This window comes from Buteo buteo, chromosome 21 (assembly GCF_964188355.1).
Source record: "Buteo buteo chromosome 21, bButBut1.hap1.1, whole genome shotgun sequence".
Taxonomy (NCBI): domain Eukaryota; kingdom Metazoa; phylum Chordata; class Aves; order Accipitriformes; family Accipitridae; genus Buteo; species Buteo buteo.
This window is the reverse complement of record NC_134191.1, coordinates 654,188-678,742: the sequence shown is the minus strand read 5'-3', so window position 1 is coordinate 678,742 and position 24,555 is coordinate 654,188. Positions and strand designations below refer to the sequence as shown.

General features: G+C 38.4%; 1 protein-coding gene across 7 annotated transcripts in view; it reads left to right on the top strand.

Annotated features, from left to right (window-relative positions):
• Positions 1-2: 2 nt before the first annotated feature.
• Positions 3-24,555, top strand: part of IFT122 (intraflagellar transport 122) — a 33,691-nt gene continuing 9,138 nt past the window's right edge. For 2 of the 7 annotated variants that reach the window (XM_075053542.1, XM_075053539.1), the window contains exons 1-21: positions 3-141; positions 964-1,030; positions 2,006-2,090; positions 2,947-3,025; positions 3,827-3,903; positions 4,278-4,344; positions 5,379-5,525; positions 6,431-6,592; positions 7,514-7,589; positions 8,140-8,331; positions 9,098-9,236; positions 9,865-10,067; positions 10,539-10,676; positions 11,446-11,610; positions 12,494-12,691; positions 14,346-14,486; positions 16,216-16,269; positions 18,279-18,440; positions 21,431-21,597; positions 22,498-22,669; positions 23,788-23,890. In XM_075053542.1, coding sequence (XP_074909643.1) covers positions 101-141; positions 964-1,030; positions 2,006-2,090; positions 2,947-3,025; positions 3,827-3,903; positions 4,278-4,344; positions 5,379-5,525; positions 6,431-6,592; positions 7,514-7,589; positions 8,140-8,331; positions 9,098-9,236; positions 9,865-10,067; positions 10,539-10,676; positions 11,446-11,610; positions 12,494-12,691; positions 14,346-14,486; positions 16,216-16,269; positions 18,279-18,440; positions 21,431-21,597; positions 22,498-22,669; positions 23,788-23,890 — 2,635 coding nt within the window. In that variant the 5' untranslated portion in view covers positions 3-100. Of the gene's footprint in view, positions 142-963; positions 1,031-2,005; positions 2,091-2,946; positions 3,026-3,826; positions 3,904-4,277; positions 4,345-5,378; positions 5,526-6,430; positions 6,593-7,513; positions 7,590-8,139; positions 8,332-9,097; positions 9,237-9,864; positions 10,068-10,538; positions 10,677-11,445; positions 11,611-12,493; positions 12,692-14,345; positions 14,487-16,215; positions 16,270-18,278; positions 18,441-21,430; positions 21,598-22,497; positions 22,670-23,787; positions 23,891-24,555 lie in introns of those variants that run through there. The other 5 variants (XM_075053540.1, XM_075053543.1, XM_075053541.1 and 2 more) reach the window with 5 other exon arrangements.

Sequence of the window (24,555 nt, the reverse complement as noted above, 5' to 3'; positions counted from 1 at the left end):
GCCGGCGGGGCGGGTGTAAACAAGCGGGCGGTGCCGCCGAGGCGGGACGGGCTGTGGGGCCGTGAGGGGAGGTTCGGCCCGGCCCGGCCCGGCCCGGGGGATGCGGGCCGCGCTCACCTGGCGCGACAAGGCCGAGCAGTGGTGAGCGGCTCCGGGGGAGAGCCGGGCCGCTGCGGCCCCGCTCTGCGGTGAGGCGGCCGGGGGCGCGTCCCTTACCCACCCGCCGCGCGGCCTGTGAGGAGCCGCGGCGGCCCGGCGGTGGGGCTGCGGCCTGGCCATGGGGACAGCGGTACCGGGCCCGGCGACGGCGGCGTCGCCTGCCCGTGGCTGGAGCTGGCGGGGGGGCGGCTGGCCGGCCGGCCGGCCCGGGGCAGCGCGTTCAGGCTGCGCTGGGCTCGCCGGCACCGGCCCGCGCTCCGCCTCGGCGCCGCCGCAGGGCACGCAGGCAGCGGGGGGTCCTGGGCTGGGAGTCCTTTCTGCAGCCAGCGCTTCTCCTGCCCCGTGGTAGGCAGCTGCGGGCAGGAGCGGCTGGATTCCTGCGGCCTCTTGATTGATAGCGGTGATCCCCTAACACAAAGCCTTTCTGGGGGTGGTTTTTGCTTTTTTTTCACTTTAGAGGTAGCCGAAGGCCAGCAGCCGGCCTCGGTATTCGTGTGGTTCTGCCTCCAAGGGTACAGCTGCGAGCTTCTTCCAGACCTCCCACCCGTGTCTGTCTGGGTGGGGAGCCTGGATGGTGGCCAGTGCTTGGGCTTCTTCCTGAGTGCAGGGAGATGATTGCAGAGGGTTCTTTCTGTCCAGGGAATTTTCTCAGGAATCAGATATACCCTCAAGTATGCAATTAACGGGTTTTGTTACGTGGTGTCTTTGATGTTAAAGGAAATATATTTTCTGCCTACAAATACAGGGGTTTCTTGTTTTGTTTGGTTTTTTTATTATTTGTTTGTTTGTTGTTTTTTTCTTTAGTATTTATGATCTCGCATTCAAACCGGATGGGACTCAATTGATAATTGCTGCTGGAAATAGACTGCTGGTAGGGAAACTTTCTTTTCCTCTTGCATTCATACAGCTGTATGAATATGATGTCTTTCACACTAACTCATGAATATAACCTATCACAAATCCTCTTATCTCTACTAGTCCAGCCTCATATCTAAATACATATTAATGCAGGCTAACTGTAAAGTGTTTTGAAGCTTTTCAGTGTTTTTTACCAAGTTCTAAGCTCTATTTCCCGAAGTAATGAGATTTAAGTTACTTGCGTCATCTCATCCTCTAGCACCTCACCCGGTGGTTTGAAATCCTTTAACCTACATCCAAACTTAGCATAGTGGCATGGTATACAGATACTGCATTGTTACAAGTTTCATGCAAATCTTTGTGAAAGGGGGAAAGAAACTCAAACTGATGTCCCTACTTTGTGAGAAACTTCAACTAGAGCCTTTTGCAGTTCCCTGGGTCCGCTTGCCTGCTGCTAACCCATCAGCAAGAGCAGCTCAGGACCACGCTTCTCACGGTTCCTGCAGAGCTTTCAGATGGGGCTAGTGTAGAAACTGCAGGGATGGATGGATGGCATCATTATAGAGATATAGTTCAGAACTGCAGGACAGCAGGCTTTATTACTTTCAGTGCTTGCATAATGGTATATTCAGTGATGGTCTTTTCCAGTAATTTATTATGTTTAGACATCTTATGTGGGGAAAGAAGTAAAACAAGCTGGCCAAATCAGGTGTTTGGAAATTTCTTTTGTGCACGTAATTTTCTAATACCGAGTCTTCTTTCATTCTGAGAAGTATCATGTTAAGGAAAGCTGCTTCTACACTTTAAAACGTTGTGTCTTGCATGGACTGTATGTTATGCAAGAAAGCAAACACAAAAGAAACTGTGTAGTCTTGTTGGCCTTCAGTAATTTTACATCCTAGTCCTCACTGGAAGATTTTTTAATGTATGGTTTTTGTTTGTATGTTTGTGTTTTGCTCCCACCCACCCCCTCCCCCCATTTAAATAGGTATATGATACTTCTGATGGAACCTTAATTCAGCCTTTGAAAGGACATAAGGACACTGTATACTGTGTGGCTTATGCTAAAGATGGTAAATATCACTTTGGGGGGCTTTGTTAGTCTGGTTTGTAAAGTGCATATCTTCCATTTCTTATTGCCAATTGATAAATAGAGAAATCGGGGTTATTTCAGTAACAGTATCCTGAACATGTGTGTGAGTGCTGGTGTTTTGTTTGTTTTTTAATGGAGAATTTGAACTGCTGTACAAATGCTACATGCAGAAGTACTGTATTTTTACATGTAAGGCTACCTGTTAATGCAAGAGCTGTAGTCCCTGCTTCTTCCCTTTTACTTCAGTGACGGTTAAGTTTATATTTGTGGGGTAATGTGAGGAGAAGGCTTACCGCAGAGATCGCTCTTTCTAGTACACCACCTGCCTCTGATTTTTATTCCCAGAGTTCCTCTATCCTGAAGCTTTCTGATCTTCTGATCCTTCACACATTACCATGCTCACTAGAGACCTTACTCTGCTTTCAGTTCTTTCATTGCCTCCGATTCTCATTCTGTGGGGACTTACTGTCTGTGGGCTCAGAGGACTTCCTCTCAAATATTACTGTGTTAAGTTACAGGTGATACCTGTGAAAATGTACCATTTTTGCCTTGGCACTGTTAACATAAATCTCCAACCTGTTACTGACAGTGTTGGAAAGACTGTCCACTTGCTTGTGTTGCTGGGCTTTAATGAGGTGCGCTCTATGGGAATAAGAAAATAAAGTCATCAGAGTTTCACATAGTTGGAGAAACGCAGTCATGTGAAGACACTTGCAGTGTTAGGCCCTTTATTACTTGAGGTTTGTCAAGTTCAAGAACTTCTTGTTCTCTCTTTGATTATTTGGAGTGAAAGTGATTCTTGTATGTGTGGGATTTAAATTATATCTAATTCCTAGGCAAACGTTTCGCATCTGGCTCTGCTGATAAAAGTGTGATAATTTGGACTTCAAAGTTAGAAGGAATTCTGAAATACACGTAAGTGATGCCTTTCAATTCTGTGTCTCTCAAAAGCGGACTTTGATTATGCACTTCTGCTGTCAACGAGTACATGCTGTTAGATTTGGAAGAAGGTTGACTAAGGTCAGAGAAAATGCCAGGGGGTAAGAGGAGGGGGAAGAGGAAGAGAACAGTAAAAGTATCTGAATGAGGCAGGAAAGCAATTAAAGGCATAAAATAGGGTGGGAAGTCTAGATAAGCCTATGAATTTAGAGGGCTGGCAGGGAACTGGAGAAAATGTATAGATCAAAATAAAATGAAACTAATATGACTCTGATCTTGTATAATAAACAAAATTAATATAATTCTTGTTCAAAGACCAAACTGAAGATAAGCTTTGGTACTTTCGGTATATTTCCATCTTTCTTCTGGCTTTCTTTTTATGTCACCCCTCTTAAGTGACATCTTCAAATTCTGTTTCTGAATGTGTGTGTACATTTATTGCTAGTTAGTGTACACAAGCTAGTGTACTACTAGGAGCATACACAAGCATACTTGTTTTAGAATTTGGGTATCACTTTTAATTATATTTCACAAACCACCATCAACGTACATTTTTAGCTAATCTGGATGAAATACAGTGAATCCTGCCACTTGGAGACAATTTTTTAAAGGTTTATTACTGATGTAGTTTACAGTAATTGCAGATTAATTTGATGTAATGTAAACTGATCGAATTATTTCTGGCATCTGGTAAAACTTTCAGCTTATCTTGCTGAAAGTCAGAAAAGGGGGCATTTAAGAATGATTTATTGAAATATGATTGTAACTTCATTCTAGGCATAATGACTCTATACAGTGCGTTTCATACAATCCTCTTACTCATCAGTTGGCATCCTGCTCTTCCAGTGATTTTGGTATGTCTTCTTCCTCTAACTTCTCCATTAAGCCAGTAAATTCTGTTAAGTTGTATAGCTAAGCTAACTACAGATAGGTTCAGCTCTTTATATCCAGAAGAGATGAGATATAAAGCTACCTAAAGTTAAGTAACATTAGATACGTATTTAAATCACTTAAACTCAGTTGGAAAGGACTATGTAGTGAGGTGCCACAGGGTAAAATGTACTACTTTGTTACCATGATTTTTTGCAGAGACATCCTCTGTGTTATTTAGATGGATTTTTTTTCCCATTTACTGATAAATAATATGTATTTAAATGTCCTTCTAGCAATGGATGAGACCTTGATCCCTCTTGTTATTTACTTTGGCTTTTTGTTTGCTTTAATCAAGGCTTGTGGTCTCCTGAACAGAAGTCAGTCTCTAAACATAAAACTAGCAGTAAGATTACTTGCTGTAGGTAAGTTTTCAGGATTGCCTATGTCACTTAAGTTAGTTTTAATACAAACCATTCGAAATAATGTGCAAGCTTAAAGAAAAAAAAGTGCAAGTGAAGTAGTTCAACATATGCAGAGACAGTACGTAGTAGTATGAGATAGGGTCTCCTACCTTGCTGTTCAGTAGCATTGTGTCCTTTGTGCTGCCTCACTGTTCTCATCATTAAAATACCTGAGCACTGTTTCTAATGCTCCAGTAGGAATATGACTAATATTTATCCAAGATGATTTGTTCGTTCTTGTGCAGTCTTCTCGGCAAGACGCACACCACCCCCCACCACCCCCTTTTTTAGTATCAAAGTGTTTTGGTTTTTATTTGTTACTGTTTGTAACTGAATTCTTCTGAAAGTATCAGAGAGGTGTTCCAATCTTGAACAAGTGTCTTAACTTCTCTCTCCCTCTGTTTAGCCATCTTGTGCAATAACAATAAAATGAGGAAAAATAATTATACTTTTTGTTTGTAGAGCTGTTCATCTCCTCTGTTGTTGGTATTTTCAGTAGGAGGAGATATATCCATTATGGGGAACCTGAGGCAAGGGTACATTAATTTGTGTAAAGTCATCCATCTAACTACAGTAGAGGCGAGAATAGAAACGAGGTCTCCTGTCCCACACCATGCAGTTTTATCTGATCAGAGTTCTAAATGTGGCTTTTAAAACAGTCTGGTCTACTGCCAACACTGTCATCCCCAAAAATGTATCTGTTACTTAGCACATGTTAGAAGTATTGCAAGCAGATGATAGCTTTAATTTTTTTTTATTTCTACATTTTTTTTATTTCTGTGTATATTATAAAATGTTCTTGCTGTAGTGCATGCTGTTGCCATAAATGTGGATTTAGATGCATAAACAAACTGTAGGATTACTGGCTACCTCCCAGAACTCCCTCTTGGAAGTATATGTCAATCTATCATCCCTATTTGAGTATGCTGTACCATCCTACCTTCCTGCTGCTTGTTTTTAGTAGTTTGTTCTTCAGTATGTGTGTGTTTTACCAGCTGGACAAATGATGGCCAGTATCTTGCTTTGGGGATGTTCAACGGCATTGTCAGCATAAGGAATAAAAATGGTGAAGAGAAAGTTAAAATAGAGCGTACAGGCGGTGCTTCATCTCCAATATGGTCAATTTGTTGGAATCCATCCAGGTAAATAATTTCATCCTTCCTTTTTTCATGCCAAATAGATAATCCTTGGCTTATTGATTGCAGAAAGGCTTGACTTTTATCCCTGCTGAAACAGATTAATGCCATGTACGTTACCTTTTTTTTTTTTAAGTGATTATGTATTGGGACTTTGGCTTTGCTGCCAGTCTTTAACTGAATGGAGAAACTGGGAACATGTTCCACTTAAATCATAGAATCATTTGGGTTGGAAAAGACCTTTAAGATCATCAAGTCCAACTGTTAACCTAGCACTACCAAGTCCCACTAAACCACGTCCCTAAGCAACACATCTACATGCCTTTGAAATACCTTCAGGGATGGTGACTCAACCACTTCCCTGGGCAGCCTGTTCCAGTGATTGATAACCCTTTCAGTGAAGAAATTTTTCCTAATATCCAATCTAAGCCTCCCTTGGTATAACTTGAAGTCGTTTCCTCTTGTCCTATCACTTTTTATCTGGGAGAAGAGACTGACACCCACCTCGCTATAACCACCTTTCAGGTAGTTGTAGAGAGCGATAAGGTCCCCCCTCAGCCTCCTTTTCTCCAGACTAAACAACCCCAGTTCTCTCAGCTGCTCCTCATAAGACTTGTGCTTCAGGCCCTTCACCAGCTTCGTTGCCCTCCTTTGGACACACTCCAGCACCTCTGTGTTTCTTGTAGTGAGGGTCCCAAAACTGAACATAGTATTTGAGGTGCAGCCTCACCAGATCTCAAGAAACATTCCTTTATTCTTTTATATTGTTTTTGGTTTGGTTGTTGGTTTTTTTTTTTTGAGGGGGGGCAGATTCTGTTTGGATTGGGGGGGGAAGAAAGGGGAGCTGTTTTTTCACTCCAATTCAGAGGGAATATTGTGCCAAATATGTGAATAAACAATTGCTATTGCAGTAGGTGGGAGAATTTTTGGAGTAGAGCAGATGAACAAGAGGAGTCAGCTCACAGCTGTTTAGAGGAGATACCAGTGCTGAAATCCAGGCCTGGCAGTAGGCAGTATAGTCAGACAAAGGGAGAAGACCATGAGGAAGAAGAGATCTCTATGGATTTCAACTTGTGAGTGACATTTCAAAGGAACATATGTATCTATACTATCTACAACAGTAATTTACAAAAAAGACCAAGGGCAGAGAGTATTATGCAGGGTACAAAATCAGATATTCAGAAGTTAGGAAATTCTAGATTAATAGTTACCTGTATGGTCTTAATTTATTCTGCTAGTTATGTGTTCATTATGAGATAGTTCTTTAGTATGTGATACCTTTTCCCCACAGGTGAATGCATCACGCATTGAGCAAAGGGAGGGTGCTTGCTAAACAGTTAACTTTTCATTAGTGTTTTTGTCTGTTTCCTTTTTGTTCAGTTTATGGCTAGAGGCATTATTTGCAACAGAATGTTCAGATTGCCATCTCCCTTCTTCCTAGGCAAGAAGCTGTGGAGAAGGTGACTCTCAGTTTTGCTCCAAGCTGAACAGATCATGTCAGAGTACCAAAGTTAACAAATTTGAGACCTGAAGCCTTTCCTCTGTCTGCTGCTGGTCTCACATGAACGATTTTTTTTTTTTTTTCCCCCTGCCTTACATTGATAATTGTAGTTCGCTCTTGCTCAGCTGTATTGAGTTTGATGTTATGGTGGCTTTGTACTACTGTAGCTAAGATCAGAATCAGAGCCCAGGTGCTTCATCTGTTTAAGGGACCATTAGCTTCACTGTACCCACTGCTTATATAGCTGTATGTGAAGCGATACATCAAGTTTTGCAGTTACTCCTGTAAAGGAGACTGACTTTTCTTTTGTGTCTCCAAGCTGTCTTCCTCAGTTTTAAATGGCAAGATGTATCTGCTGTCCTCTCAGTTTGTGCTTTTGTAAAAAGTAATATGAAGTAAATTCTGCTATCCTATTATTTGGTTCTGTTGCTCTAAGAAATTTATTAATAAATTGCTGTAGAGCTACTACATAATTTTTCTTCTTTTTTGTTAGAGATGAACGCAATGATATTTTAGCTGTGGCAGACTGGGGTCAGAAACTTTCCTTTTACCAGCTTAGTGGCAAACAGGTATGTTCTAGAAAGCACACTCAAGAGTGGCAGGGTATTTCTGATTCTGTTTTGTGTCCTATATTCAAAGTGTTTGTATACTAGTGCTTCATTAACTACATTAAATGTTTTCTGTTTTCCCAACCTTTTATGAGTCTGCTTTTTTTTTTTAAACCATCTTTTCCCTCAGCTCTTGTTTCTCCCATGGCAACTCAGCTACTGTCTTACAGTTCTTGTATTAAAGCCTTTACAACTTTGCTGACTTTTGTGATATGGTTTACTGGTCTGTAGAGGACATCTTTGTATTTTTTCCAACTGGTTAAAGCGAGTTTTGCGAGTTGCTTGCATTCTGAGTAGACTGGTTTGGTAGTGGAGGGATTTTTCGATGTATTGTAGAACTGCCTTTGGGAATCTCAATATAGCCAGTGGGTCTGGGGTATTGAAAAGTTGTGCATGGCCGGAGAGATGAGAAGAGTGGTATCAATGATGGCATTTGTTGTCTCAGGAAATAAGGAATGATCCTTTCATTAATGCTTTTGATATTTTTTTTTTTTTAAATTTTCCCTTGTAGATTGGGAAGGACAGAATGCTCAATTTTGATCCTTGCTGTGTTAGCTATTTTACTAAAGGAGAGTATATTTTACTGGGAGGTTCAGATAAACAAGTTTCTCTCTTCACAAAGGATGGCGTGCGTCTTGGTACCATAGGAGAACAAAGCAGTTGGGTTTGGACATGCAAAGTTAAACCAGACTCCAACTATGTGGTGAGTAAGAACACTCCTCTGTCCTCTGACATTTTCACAGACAATTTCTCATATAAGGCAAGACCATAAATTTCAAACTCAGTTGCTTAGTCTAGACGTTCTTACTGAGGCAGCAGAACCTAAGCAGTATCTAGTGAGGTCCTAGAACTATCATTGAAATTAAAAATATCCTGCAGAAGTAAAACCTGGGCTGTAAGAAAGCTGTAAATGAGCATAACACCTGTTTTCAGATGGTAAGGCATTAGGTGCATTTTGATTAAAAAAGAGAAAGGAAAAGAATTAAAAATGGCAGCTAATAACTTTCAGGTTGACAAAATCTAATTCCACGATGGGAAGAAAATGCTCAGATCTTTCTGAGTTTCTAGAATTACACCTAGTGGAAAATGCCTACAAGGCAACTGTTAGCCATAAATGCTGCACTCTGTCATTGTACAAGATTGTGAAGAGATACAGAGTGAATTTAGAAACAAGAAAAAAAAAAAAGCCTCCCCCCCAAAAAAAAACCCAAACAAACACCAAAACACAAAACCAATGACAAAACCAAACCCCACCCACCCAACATGGTAGTCTCCATGGTCTATGATGAGATCAGTCCTCATTTTGCATTGCACTTTTACCGTTGTTTTAAGTACAAGTAGGCCATAATTGGTATCCGTCTATACATTACACAGGAAAAGGAACATAATGTTCATATAAATACTACACATTTTGCCAATTCTCACCTACATGTACCAATTAACTAAAATAATTTTCTTCTTATGTTCAGGCAGTAGGATGCCAAGATGGAACAATATCCTTTTATCAGTTGATTTTCAGCACTGTTCATGGCCTTTATAAAGATCGCTATGCTTACAGAGACAGCATGACTGATGTTATTGTCCAGCACCTCATCACTGAACAAAAAGGTAATTTCACACTTGCAGTCAGGCCAAAGCTTCACTCTCATTCTGTTTTGTTTTGTTTTTTTAATTAATATCCATCAGAACACTTGGAATAGATGCTGCATGTACCAGACAGATTGTTGTCACTTTGAGAGTAAAACTGAGGGATACTGTTTGCAGGATAAGAGTGCAAACTTGGATTCTGGAGGATCAGTGCTGACAAGCTTAGTGAAAGATGTGGGGATTTGGAAGGACATTGGGCGGGGCAGAGGCTTTTAAGATAAGGTTTTAATCTTTGCAAATGAGATAAAAATAGTGTATGTGATATTTAGCTTTTTTTTTTTCTTACTTGCAGCCTCAAGGGTTTGTGTTGATTTCGTTTCTTCGTATCCACTGGCTTTTTATGGCAAGGAATCAAAGTCTTGCTCCAGAATGTGTTGTTGAAAAATAATAAAGGGTGATAAATTGTGACAGGGATAGTAGATTACATAGATACAGAACAACAAACATATCCAAGCAGGAATCTGCTTTTAATTTTAGAGGTGCTTTAGAAAGATTCAATTTTAATGTGTTAGTAAGTTTTCCGATTTCTGTATCCATTATTTTTGTGTCAGCCTATACTGTATTGCTTTTGTGTTTTTTTTCTCTCTAGTTAGAATAAAAGGCAGAGAGCTTGTAAAGAAAATTGCAATCTACAAAAACAGATTAGCAATCCAGATGCCAGAGAAAATCTTGATTTATGAGTTATACTCGGATGATTCTTCAGATATGTATTATCGTGTGAAAGAAAAGATAGTAAAAAAATTTGAATGCAACTTGCTGGTTGTATGTTCAGATCACATTATTTTATGTCAGGTATGTGCCTTAAAATCTCGAGTAGTCTTGGGGTGCATTCAGACTTTAAGATAGCTGTCCAAACATCTGGTAGGAAAAGATTGTACTGTGTATCTATTACAGTTTTTCCCCAAGGTGCCAATGTGTAGTATTGTTGCAATGTGCAGCACTGACATACTTCTAAGCAATAGCTGTGGCATGTCACAGCTGGCTGTTTCAGTAAAACAGTCTCTGTAGTGAATTTGATAAATTAGCACATGATCCAGGGGAACACTATTAGAAAAAGAGTGGGGGTGGGGGTGTTCTTGTTTGCTTGTTCAGAGCATTGGAAAACCTTAAAGAATTCACCCTGTTAAATTGACTATTTGACTTCATGATTTTTATATGTAAAAGTAGGCACACGTGCTAGTATAGGTATAAAGATAGCACATGAAAGACACAGGGTTTTATCTTTACATCCATGCAGTATTTTGTATATTATTGTGTCTTTAGGAGAAAAGATTGCAGTGCCTCTCATTTAGTGGCATTAAAGAACGAGAATGGCTAATGGAATCTCTTATTCGTTATATTAAAGTAATTGGAGGACCTCCAGGAAGAGAAGGCCTCTTAGTTGGTCTAAAGAATGGTCAGGTAACACATAATGTCTGGTATGTGTCTTTTCACTGCAAATAAAACCTGTTCTATGCTCTTGGGGGGAGACCTTAGGAGCAGCGTGCTCTTTTACAACCTAGAATTCTATTTGACAGAGTCTTATCTTGTGATTAAAAAATAATTACTTCTATCTTTCACATTCTCTGGCTGTAAAATTAATACAAACATGTTTAACTTTGTCTAAAATCCGTAAGTTGTTAGGAGCAACTGACAAAAATTGAGTTCTTGGTGAACTGAGAGAGCATTTGTCTTTAGTGGGAGTTGGGGAGGGGTGTGTGTGTATACTTGTCCTGATGACCACTTGTGAAGGCGTGGATGTTCTAGAGGTAAAACTGCTGTCTATTTCACAAGCCAGTTAGCAGCTGAAAATTTCAAACTGGACCCCAGAGGTATTGATACAGAGAACAGGAATAGAGAGGAAGTTGAGATTCTTTGTGTCTTCTGTATCTATGCTATATATTCCCATAATATTATATTAATGTAATTGTTTAACGAGTGGAGCATTAACAAATCCAGGATGTATAGCATGTGATTTATTTGTATAGCCTTGCAACCAAGAGTATGTTGCGGAAACAAGTCTTTTCAACCTACCGCAAACTGCAAGCATTTTCTTCATTTTAATGCGCAGTTTATATCTGAAAAAAATTGCAGTTGCATGCTTTAAACAGCATATAAGTTTGTACTGCTGTGCTATTACTAGGTTTAGGAACAAAATGCATGGACTGACTTTGGTTTCAAATGTGTCTAGATTCTGAAGATATTTGTTGATAATGTCTTCGCAATCGTCCTGTTGAAGCAGTCCACAGCTGTGCGCTGTCTGGATATGAGTGCATCCCGAAACAAGCTGGCAGTGGTTGACGAAAATGATACCTGCCTAGTATATGATATTCATACCAAAGAGTTGTTGTTTCAGGTAAAATTCAAAGTTTGTTGTTGTTGTTTTTAAGAAAAAAAAAAAGGGGGGGGGGGGCAGCAGAGGGGTGGAAGTGGTTCGGAGCACAGACATAGTAAAAGTGTTGCTGTGCAGAAATTCATATAACTGTCATTTAAGCCATTAATCACATTTTGTAGGATCTAACTGTGATCTATTTCTCTATTGAAACTACCTTTTTAGAGATGGTAGACAAGGAATTAGAAGACAGGAGATATATGTGAGCAACAGCTGAATAAAGAGCACTTAAAGATGTGACCTTTGCAGTTTAATCTAGAGCTCTGTCCTGCTTCCCTTTGAAGCATTACAGTTAATGAGCATTTTGGCTTTATCATTAGTATGAACAGAATTAAAGCCTAAACTTCTTTGTTTGTCATGTATTTCCAGACTATAAAATGAATAATGATAATTCTCTCTTCATTGGCATTTTAGCAGTCACTCTAAGGGTTCACTCATTAATGTTGATGAAACATTTTCAGAGAACACTGGATAGAAAGTATGAAGTGCTACAAAGATAGGTTCTGTAACTTTCTTTTTGTAATGGGCAGAAAAATGATCAATTAAATGTGCTAGCTAACTATTATTGCGGAATTTTATATTACATTCTACAGTTTGATAGTATAGAGCATTAGTAAACAAAACAATGGAAAGACAATCACAGCTGTTTATTAAAATGTAAAATATGTCTGTGTAAATCTGTTCAGAAATATACTAGGCTTTAGAATATTACAAACATAAATAATAAGTGTGTGTGTGTAGACAGCCACGCTATAACAGGTCAAAAGTTCTAGCTGAAGGATGCATATTTCTTAGGAAAGAAGATGTGATTGCATCTGTTGTAATCCTCAGTTATTTTGCTCCTTAGGAACCCAATGCTAATAGTGTGGCTTGGAATACACAGTGTGAGGATATGCTTTGCTTTTCTGGAGGGGGTTACCTCAATATCAAAGCTAGTAACTTCCCTGTTCATCAGCAAAAACTTCAAGGCTTTGTTGTGGGTTACAACGGCTCCAAGATCTTCTGTCTTCATGTTTTTTCTATGTCAGCTGTTGAAGTTCCGCAGGTAATCCTTTAATCTCATTAAGTGTTGCTTTACATTTCATAAACATCAATGTTTAAGAAGTGAAGAAGCTTTTCTGAGATTTACTCGTATTTCATTACCATGATTGCAGTTCACAGTTTCTTCATCATTATTTAAGTTATATTGCATGATCTATTTTTTTTATTTGGCATTAATTAAGCTAGTTTCCTTTTTGCTGTTGTTGATTGTTGTTTCTAATTCTCCCTTTCTAATTGCAAATGCATATAATCTAAAAGCAAAGATGAAGATAGGGTGTGGGTGTTACCTCTTTCTGTATTTTTGCTGTAGTCTCTCTATGTACCTTTTCTCAAGTTGTAATTTCATTTTTCTTATGAGTACATCAAATACTGTCTTATTGTTGCTTCATCTAGATGTGTTTAGACAATATTTAAGCTGTACATTTTAGTCTGAATGTATAGTACGTATGTAGCCTTTATACTCTAAATTTAGAGATTGCCTTCCACAAAATCCTAGTTTATGCATTATGGGAAGCAATGGAAGAGTCTAAAACAGTCCAAGAAACTAAACAAAAGCAGGAAAAGGAAAAAAAAAAAAAGATTCTGACTTATGCACCCAAGTGTGGGCAGGATTTGAGACCAAGAGTCAATGAAGAAGGCAAAGTGCCATGTGCTTTTATTAACTAATGGATACCTGTGTTACAGACTGCTGTCTGCTCCTCTGAGGCCTTATGCAGATCCTTCATTAGGCTCTGGGTTGTCCAGTGTGGTTGACAGCCATGAGACTGACCAAGCTGAGTACACTTTTTGTCTGGCTTTGGCATGCTGTAGGCACCAATATGCCACAAAATTATTGTGAAGTATCACAGAGGCATCTTTTTCAAAGCTATGCTTTTAGAGGGAGGGAATACCAAAAAGTATACAATTCTCAGCTGAATTGATAAAAATAACATAGAAATCAATCTGCATACTGGCTTTGGTGCAAACCCAGAGTTAAAGGCAATCTAGCTGCAGTGCTCCCCGTTTGTTCAAAGGGTTCGAGCTGTAGCTGCAGATCCTGAGCCTTAGTCTATCTGTGTCAGCCTGCAGTTGACAGTTTCTCCCTTTAGTTCCCTTTTAGGGTCCGTCCTTGAGGTCAGTGCCTTTTAGGCTTAATAGTTGCAGTCTTGGTAAAACAGCTTTGTCATCAGCGTTGGCACGAAGGGTCACCTCCTCATGATACCTCTTCCTGTTTTGTCCGAGTATTTCCAGGGATGCTTCGCACTGGGCTGTTGTGCCACCCTTTGTGCTTTTAGCCTTTGAGAACAAACTACCCACTCCTTTGCTTGGCTTCCATAGTATTAAAAAAAAAAAACTCATTGGCTCATTGTGGATAATATTTAGCATGTACAATGCTCAGAAGAATTCACTTTCCTAACTACCTCCTAATATGCTGGGAACTCAAGATTTCAAGATGGATGAGTTTGGAATATAATTAACCCAGCTTGTCTAAAGATACAATAATAATCATCCCAGAATGTTGTTCTGTCTGTTACGCAAAAAACATACATTTATTCTCTGTGGAGCTTGTAATGGTTGTGATTAGAATATAATTTTTTTTCCCAATGTATGTAGAGAATTTCACTGATATATCTCAATATTATGGTTTCTGATACATGTTTTTCAATGGAAATCCTCAGTCTGCACCCATGTATCAATATCTGGAACGAAAAATGTTTAAAGAAGCCTATCAAATTGCGTGTTTAGGAGTAACTGATACTGACTGGAAAGAACTGGCCATGGAAGCCTTAGAAGGGCTGGAGTTTGAAACTGCTAAAAAGGTAAAGCAGTTATTTACTTATTTAGCAGAAAACTTGTTTTGTTTTTTTTTTTATATCTATGTAGTGTGTGTGTATAATATATGTTTTACGGCTGGAATACAAAGTGATGTTCCTGGGTTACTATCTTGCTTGTCTTTAGTGTATATATGTTATTCCACATATGAAAGAAAATGTTGTACATACTCAGGATCTTGAGATGAGGTTTCAAACTGCAATTTAATTTATCTGTCTAGATAAATGCCATGTTCTAAATCAAAGTGTTAAATGCAGAGAAAATGGTTTCTTTCATCTGCTGGAAAATGCATTAATGAATTTGAGGGAAATAGAACTGGAAAGTTGTTCGGTGGTGCTGCTGACCACCGGGTGGCAGCAAAGAATGCCTTAGCTGACTTCCCCCCCCCCCCCCCCCCCGTGCTATAAACTTACCCTTTTTCCCCCTAAGCATTTGATACAACCTCAGTTCAAATGTGGAGGTTTCATATTCTTTGTTATCTACACATTAATGTTCTTTGAAGGCAATGGTGATGGGATGTCATCGTTTTAGTTGTTTTCTATCTGAAATGCCTTGGTTTAGGGAGTGGCCCATAAATGGGCATATACTGAAGAACGGAGTTTTCTCCAGCATAAAATACTTCCCTATTTTCTTTCACCACCTTCTCTCAAATAAGAGAGGGCGAACTGAGTTCAGTGTCATGAATATTGTATGAAAGACAAAACATTCTAAAAATATGCAGGGAATAGCCTGTAATGATAGGCATCTTTTAATAACAGATTTTTTTTAAAGGAAATTAAATGCTTTATTTTTCTTTTTTTCCCTTAAGTGGAGACATCAGAATAATTCCAGTTTCATGGATGGCTTTATGCAAATCGATATTCTTAAAAAGAAGTTTTCAGTGCCTCCTTGGAATTTTAAAGTAGTGCCCTCTTAGAATTAGAGCGGATTAATTTGAACAAAAGCAGCTTCTTGACATTAAAGGCTCTCATAGTTCCTAGTCCGATCTGGTGTAAGCAGAATATTCTATGTCCTCTTAAGCATTAGTTTGGTTAGAAGTCTTGAACATGCAGTCTAAAGAGTTAAATTTCTATTTTTTTGATGCATGTCAAGAATAAGTGCTAAGCTGCTGTAACTCGCACGTGACTTTGCCACTTGAGACTTTGAGTTGCACATTTATCTCCATTTGCAAAAGATATTACACTGTCTTGCGGTACTTTTATCTTACCGTCTTCTTACTTCCTTTCCTCTCCTTGAGCTACTTCCATACTGGATTTTCAGAATGGTATAAAAACTATAAGCATATGCAGTATGCTTTGGCAATATGATCAATTATATGTTCTACGTTGTAATAGTTCCCTTAAATTTCCTTGTCTGTATCATGCCTCACATCAAAGTGGAAAAGCTATAAAATGGCCAGAACAAAACTATGTAATATTTTAAATGGCATTTTATATTTCCTGGGGGACTGACATACGTACACCTACTAGTCCCTGCCTTTGCTGTTTCTTTTCAGTGATAGGCTGTTTGGATTGTACCCTTGTCTTATTCACTGTAATGCCTCAGGGGCCACAGCTGTAGTCAGAGCCCATCAGGTTAGGGACTACACAAACACAAACCCCAGCATATTTCTGTCTGTCCTGTTTGCATGAAGACAGCTTTATTTATGCATAACAATATTTTGATTTTTCTGGCTTTTCCAGTTAATTCCTTTTATTCTTTTTTTCTTTTCAATAGGCATTTACCAGGGTACGAGACCTTAGGTATTTAGAATTGATCAGCAGTATAGAGGTAAGAGAGTGTTAAAGATAGTGTATTTTCTTATGCTTAGTACTATGCCAAAATCAGTACTTTCTATTTTGGAGGGACTTTTGTTCAGATTGTGCTTCTGACTGTTGGAGATGTGTTTAGAGTGAAGACTCGTGATTAGCAGAGGTGACTCGAATTCTAGTCATATGACTGAAACTTCACGGAAAAAAAATGGGGGCGTGGGACAATGAGAACTTCTGAAACTGTCTTCAGGAAAACTGGAAAAACGTTCAATATTCAGTTAATAATTGGTAGAATACTACTGTGCTAACAGAGCTTAGTACAGAATACTTCATAAACACGAGTTAATTAAGCCTTTCCTTACCCCCTGGAGGTAGGTAATTACTATTATCTCTTCTTTGCAGAGCCAGAAACAGGCCCAGAGAAATAAAATAAAAAACTCGAGGTCTCATGACAAGTCTGTGACAACTGGAAATAGAATTTGGGATTCCTTACTTCCATACTGTGCTCTAATCACTAGTTCTTATTCTTTTCACACTTCTTGATAGAATTTCACTGGACAATAACTGTCTGTCATGAGCACATTAAAAGACATGGTATCACCCTTGTCCTTTTACAAAGACTGCATGATAATGCTTAAAGATCTGTGTTGAGATGGCATAAAGGGAATTCTTCTTTCTCGTGCTAATCAGATTTATGCCTTCTCTGAGAGAATACGTTCCTTGTCTTCCATTTCTGCAGAGCTGTCCTGGTTCTGTCAAAACACCTGTTGGTTGCAGTTAACTTTGTCCCATGTTAGATACCAAGCAAAGTTCTGTGCTAGAAGTCCCCCCCCCCCTTTTTTTTAATTGCTTTTAAAAGGTAGATAGGTACATGAGAGCATTCTCTTACCACTACTAACCTTCGTTTTCCACATATGCTTCTCCAGATCTGCATCTATTGAGGATAATCTGGAATTGGCATGTTATATTCTGTTTAATGATAAAGATTCCCTTCATAAATAAGCATCAACTTACTTTCAGACTTCTTGAAAAAGCTCCTTCTGAAGTGAGAGTTCTACATCATTGCTCACTCTTATGGTGTATCCGATTCCTTTTAAGGCTTGTAAGGGTGTAACTAAGCACACATGTTCCATTAATATAATGGTTTTCTCTCAGTAATGGCACTTTTTTTTCTAATTGATGACAGCAGGAAACGTAGCTGCCAGATCTTTGTATCTGGCGAGATTCTGTGAAGTCTTTAAAAAATGGTGTAACAACTCCTCTGATTATTTTTTTAACCAAGTTTTTAAAGGGAACTTTCAACCCCAGTCCAGTATCAGCCTAGTCAATAAGTGTGACCAGAAAGAGTGATGGCTGAGTTTCCTTTGGCAGTAGAGAATTGAATTTGTATGCTCATGGAATACTTTTCCCCCTTTTGTGCAGTTTTTAAATTCAATTCACATCTATGTATTTCCCTATGAGGTGGGCTGGAAGTGACTGCTGCCTACCTGAAATTAGGAGCTCTTGTATGTGGGGACAGTGGTGGTGACACTGTTTTTTATTCAGAGGCAGGTTAACATACTTCTTGAATCTGCTTATTGCTAGCTATTATTTTCATGTTTGTCATCCCACCCGCATATATTGTTAATGTAGCCAAATTATATGCTAGTGAGTTTCTACAGGAGAAAATGAGGAACCCATCAGATGCCTTTTTTAAAATAGCATAACATAATGATAGTGTGTGTTCATTTTCCTGTGCGAAATCCAGAGAAATGATTTTTTCATTACTTCGGTTTGTATAGTGACATTTAATTTTGTTCTTCCTAATTTTAATTAAGAAGGGATTTAATCCTTTAATTATAAATTCACCAGAAATGTAGGAGAGGCATAATTAGGATATCCTGTTACAGGTTTTTATTAACAGTTAAAATCTAAGCCTGAAAATCTAATTCTTCAATGGCTATTTCTCACCTAGGTCCTGATGATCTAGAATATTTTCTGCATCTCTCTCTTTTTTTTGCCCTTTTTTTTTTTTTTTTTTTTCCCCAGGAGCGGAAGAAGCATGGAGAGAACAACAATGAACTGTTCCTAGCAGATGTTTATGCCTACCAGGGAAAATTCCATGAGGCAGCAAAGTTGTACAAAAAGAGTGGACATGAAAACCTAGCTCTCGATATGTACTCTGATTTACGCATGTTTGACTATGCAAAGGTAATAGTTTGCAACTCAATATTTAAATGCAGAAATATTTATGTACCTGTAACTGTTTTCAAAGTACAATCCTACAAAAGGATTGGATGAAATGCGGGCTTTGAATTCCAACTTTATTTTCTCAGTTAATTGGTTGAAGTTCATTTGGCTTATAAGGGGGAAAATGGTTATCTTCTGCACGTAGATGTAACGGTAGCCTTTTTCTTCAGAGTCTTCTATTGAGGTGGCAGATTGTTTTGTGTAGTAGTCTCAAATGTGTCCATGGAATTCATGGCTTTTCAGTGGACTTTTTTGTTGGTCACCACCAAAGGCAACTCTTCATTGTGATTATATAGTAGTATTCATAGTAATTTTCCTTTTTTTAAAAAACTTAGTATTTCATTTTTATGACTGGTTCTTCCCCATTATCTTGCTCAAGAGTCCCTTTTTATTTTTCTGTCTTCCAAAGATAAGAAGGTAGTAGACATGTGAAGTGGAGGTGAGCACACCATGCGTTTAATTCACTTCTGTATTATAATAAAAATATTTTTCTTTCAGAGTTTGAACTTAAATAGGTATGTTAGGTCTATATTAGTGTATTTTATAAAGTGTATAATATACTAACCAAGTATATTTTTATTTACTGGAGAATTTTCCTCCAAAGATTCAATATGTCTTGGCTTTTTTTTTTAACTTTGTTTTCATGTAGAAATAAATTGAATATGGTTTTAAAAAATGATGTTTTTATATGGTGATAAGAAAGCATTACTTGGCTTTTAAGTCCTCTATGGTGTTTTCTTATCAAAATCCCTGAGAATGCATGTGCTGTTTAGTCTCATTCATCACTCGTCAGAGCCTTGTTCTGCCCAATACAGGACAAAGACTTTACCATGACATGCATATCGACTGTTTTACCATAGATTCCACAAACTCTGTGTGCTACAGAGAAATCTTTTTTTTTTTCTAAGAGCTTAATATAAATACTTTGGGGCTTTGCTGATGTAAGTCTGACTTCCACTATTTTTGGCTGATGAGTCTTTGTTAGCTTCAGTGTTTTGGCTCCTCTTGAACATAAATGTAATTCATAGATGAAAATTTTCCCATAAGTCTTCTTAAGAATCTTTCAATTCTTGGCTGTAGTCATGTCTATATTTAACTAGCAGAGAGCAAAAGGTCTTGTGTCTCCTGTCCTTGAAAGTAACTCCATGCAGAGGAAATTAAAGGTACTTCATAGCATATGAAGGAAGCTTTCTGTGCAGGGAGTGCACAGTACATGGAGGAATATTTAAAACCCCCTTGTTTGCCAGTTATTTTTCCAAGGAAAGATATATGGGGGGGGGTGGTGTTGGTGTTTTTGTGTTGGGTTTTTGTTGTAGTTGCTGTTGTTGGTGGTGTTGTTTTAATGCTGCCAGAATTATGTAAAGGGACCCTTACAGAATCTGATTTCTTGTGCTTGACTTTGATTAGCTCTGGCTAGAGAGTCCAGACTGGAGGCAGAGGTCAGGAAGTCCTTTGATATCTGGTCATAGGCTTGTTATCACAGTACCAGATCACAAATTACTGAGAACTCACAAAAAACTCTTTATACTGTAAGAAGCAGAGCTTTTGATTTTTAGAGCTATTTTGGTGACCTAAGCTGGCAAACAAGTTGTGTCAAAGATACTGTTCAACTTGATTCTTTGCTTCAGTTTTTCCTATTCAAAGACGTATCATGACATCCTTATAGTTATTCAATTGAATCAGGGCTGTGTTGCAGTAGATAATGCTAGAGCAAAATCCTATATGGAGCTCATTTAAGAGCTGACATAGAGATGGCATATAGTTCTGTACCTGTCGACTGGCTGCATCAGGAAAACTGCTGAATTGTGGTAGTGGAACAGATCTGTTGTGTGGGTGCTTTTTGTGGTTTCTTTTTCTCTTGTTTGTTTTGTTTTGTTTTTTAAATCTGAACAAGAATTTACCAGAAACACAGAGGATAAGGTGATTTTCCACTCTCTTCTTGCCTTTCCATTTCTCCTTTGTTCTGATTTTTCATTTGATAGAAGCTGTTTTAATGGACAGTAGTCTGTTCTGTTAACAGACAGAACTGCTCTCAATCGATCTTCTGGTGTTGAAGTACTTTTTTTTCTTTTTTTTTTTTTTCCCCCTCTACTGGCACATGATGTTGGCAGATGTGAACCATATGGTGCCAGGGCTTTGGTATTGGCAGAAGAAGCTGAGCAAACTATTAGAAATATTTCCAAAATGGTCATCATCACAGCATCCAGGTTTGCTGTTTGCATTCCTTGCAGAAGTCCAACCAGTTCAGAGTCACTCTCACTTTTGAGCATCTGTCATTCCATCCTTATAGAAGAACTTCTTTGATATATTGCAATATAATTATCAAGTGTCTTTGCAGAAAATGAAATTTCAGCCTTTAATGGATTTGTGGCTAGGCATCCTGATACTAACATATGATTAAGTGGGTATACTATTGTTACCTAAGGATGGGGTGGGGCTAGCTCATGTTCGAGAATGAAACTGTACCTTCTTGACTTGCAAAAGAAAATATGAAACTTAGAATTGATCTATTACAGTTCTTGAGATTAGTATTGTTTTGCTTTGGAAAGGCATGTTCCTGAAAAGCATGCAGGAATCATAATTTGTATCCACTTAAACAGGATCAACAGAGAGCAAGCTTCCCAAGAAATCAAGTGGGGATATATTGATTACCTCTGAGGCATCTGCATTGTCCTTCTCCTGGCACTCGCAGAATCTCCCACCTGTTTTGTTTTTTCTTTTAATTGAAAACTATCTGAACAGGAGATTTGCCATTGTTTCCTACCAAACATTGGGCCTTGATGATTACTGGCTGAAGGCTGGATCAGTTCATGTTGCTCTGTATGCAGTATTTCTTTTCTTAGGAGTCATAACGATATTCATTTAAAAAGTCTTTATGTATTTTAGAATTTGGACTGTAACAATGTTTGTGGCCAGAAGGTAATGCAAACTTTTGTATTGCACTATTTCAGGATTTTCTGGGATCTGGAGACCCCAAAGACACAAAGATGCTAATAAAAAAACAAGCAGATTGGGCTAAGAATATCAATGAACCAAAAGCAGCAGTGGAGATGTACCTGTCTGCAGGCGAGCACATGAAGGCCATAGAAATCAGTGGGGACCATGGCTGGGTTGATATGTAGGTTTTAGTTCCATCTCAGAGATAATACATAATAAAAACTCAAATGAGTTATTATGAATTCTGAATAATTTTGAAGACAGACAAAACTTGTTTGATATGTGCCTTTGTTTATATCAAATTGAGTATTTGAAGCACATCACCTAGAATTAAAAATGTTTTAAAAGTTACATATGTTTAGAGGGTAGGGACATAAATATGTTATGAAAACAAATGCATTACAACAGCAAGGAGTGTGAATGGGTTCATCTGTAGCATGAGACTGTCTTCTAAAATATGCATGCCTTAAGCTTTTCAGAGTAATCACAGTAGTGCTTATATGTGATAGCCTGTTCCTGTTGTTTTAAGCTGTTATGGATAACCATCTAGTGGGTAGAGAAGACGACTAGATCACAGAAGCCCTAGGAATTCTGGGGCTACTCCTGTCACTGGTCAAATTCTCCTTGATTTGCAATAGGTGACACTTTGGGTCGATAGCTGAGTTGTCATAAGGTCTTGGACAGGTCACTCGGCTATCCCTTGCCTCAGTTTTGCTGTGTGGCAAATAGAGTAATGTTTATTCAGGGTCTTTTGTTTAGGTCAGGGTTGAGGAAGTATGTCCCATGTCACTTAGTCATGTAGGACCTACTCCCTCCCTCCATCTTCGTGAATATGCAGAGTCTGAGAAACAGGATTGCACATATGAGTAGAGATTGAAAGAACAGGTTTCAAGTTTGTAAAAGGTAAAAAAAGAATTTGGAATATTTACTGAAAACTGTTTAAACAGTGTTGCATGGTACTACTATTATGATATTTATTAAATAATAACTGATTAAAGGTAAAGTTATTACAATAATTAAACAAAAAGGCAAAACAACAAGGCGGAACCTGAAATATCTGGCTTCTTTTTACTGGGTCTAGGTTAATTGAAATTGCTCGAAAACTGGATAAAGCTGAGCGTGAGCCTTTGTCAAAATGTGCCTTCTATTTTAAGAAACTTGATAACCCTGGCTATGCAGCAGAAACCTACATGAAGGTTGGTGACCTGAAAGCATTGGTCCATCTCCACGTGGAGACTCATCGCTGGGAAGAAGTAAGTGTGCCCTTGATTTCTGTGTTTAAAACCACTACTTCTTATTGTCCCTGGCTGCAAGAAAGGGAGACAGATGTCTGCCTCCCCCACCACTGTAGTGAAGGGAGACGCAGGGAGGGAGGCTTCTGTACAATGTGATTCAGAGTATTTAAGCTAATTTTGTACGTTCGGTGTTTGTTTGGTGGTGGTTTTTTGTTTGTTTGGTTTTGCTTGGGTTTTTTTTTTTAGTTTCCTGGCTGAATTTTTCTTGGTCTCACTTCTGAGCACCTTTTTTGCCTGTTGAGTTATAATTGCCCACTTCCTATGACAATCCATGGCATGCTTCTAGTCCATCAGAAAGAATACACAGTAATTAAATCATGGCAAATTCTGCTTTATACTGTATTATTTATAACTTGGACACACCTGAGTGAAAACACCATATACATAATTTAGATCTGATGAATGTGTCCTGTATTAGTGTGGACCCCACTCTGTAACTGGATTTATGATTTTGATTAGGTAAAGTTCTGACTTCACTGGGTTTTTCCATAAAAACAACGATCTGCTGGTACCACCCACTTCATAGTTGGGGTCACCATTAATTTTGTTCATGTTTCCTCACATTAAGTTTTTGATAGGTATAGTTTCTTAAGGAAATGTTCTCAAAGTGCTGCTGGAATTGACAAACTCCATCCCCAGTTATATCAGCGCTTTGGAAAACTGTAGACTTAGTCCTTTGTTGGCTAGTTGGTGAGTTTAGAAAGTGAATCTAAACTGTATTTACAGTGTTAGTTCAATTTCTTTAGAAGAGATATTCAGTAAAAATAAAAATATTTTTTGTCTCTTCCTGTGAAATCTACTAAATTTTCTTCGATAATCACTTTCAAGTTTCCCTGATTCAATAACCAGACCGTTACTATGCTTAGCTTCTTTTCTTTTGTTGTTGATTGCTTTTTATTTTAAAATACATTAGTTTCATACTGGAGAAAATATGGATTGCACTCTTTATTCTGTGTATGTATTTTTATTTTGAATTTACTTAGAGCTAAAGGACTGATCCCATGGAATATTCTAAACCCTTTAACTGTTTAAACCATGCAGTATTCTAAAAATGATTTTTTTTTTCTTTACCTCAGGCATTTGTTTTGAGTGAAAAGCATCCTGAATTCAAAGACGATGTCTATGTCCCTTATGCTCAGTGGCTAGCAGAGAATGATAGATTTGAAGAAGCCCAAAAAGGTAAGAGTGTCACTGACAGATCACTAGTCACTCAAAATGTATGCCAGACTTTTCCAATACAGAATATCCACCGTCTGCCCTGGAGAGTTTCTCATTGGTGGGATTCAAAACCAAATAGAACCTGTGTTTTCATGCCAGTCTTAAAGTAGCTGGAGGTCTCCTTATTTGGTAAGAAAATGTGATGGATCTATCAAAAATGATGGCATCTAAATACAGGTCCAGATTTCCCATCTCGTCGTATATCTGAGTGTGGCACATGACAACAGTATTTGGCAATAAGCTGAACTGTCTGTATGAATATTTTTATCACAATAGAATTCAAAATATGGCAGCTACCTTAACCTGAGTTAGCATAGTTTTTCTTTATATTTAGGTAATGATGAGTTTGTACAAGTAAAATTTTCCTGTTTCTTTAAGAATTTTCATGTATTTCGTTAGGCTTATAAAATTACCTTTAAAGAGAACTGTCAACCTTCCATCATGTAGACAGGCTTCAAAATTTAATTCATAAACTGTTCCAGGGACAAGGAGATGTTGAAGCAAGCTCCATGTGGAGCCAACATGTTTTTAGTATAGATACTCTTCTCAGGTGCAGCTCCATGTGACTGTTGCATCTGTTGTTTCCAGAGCCAGCTCGGATCTAAGTGTGTAATTGCATTTGCTTA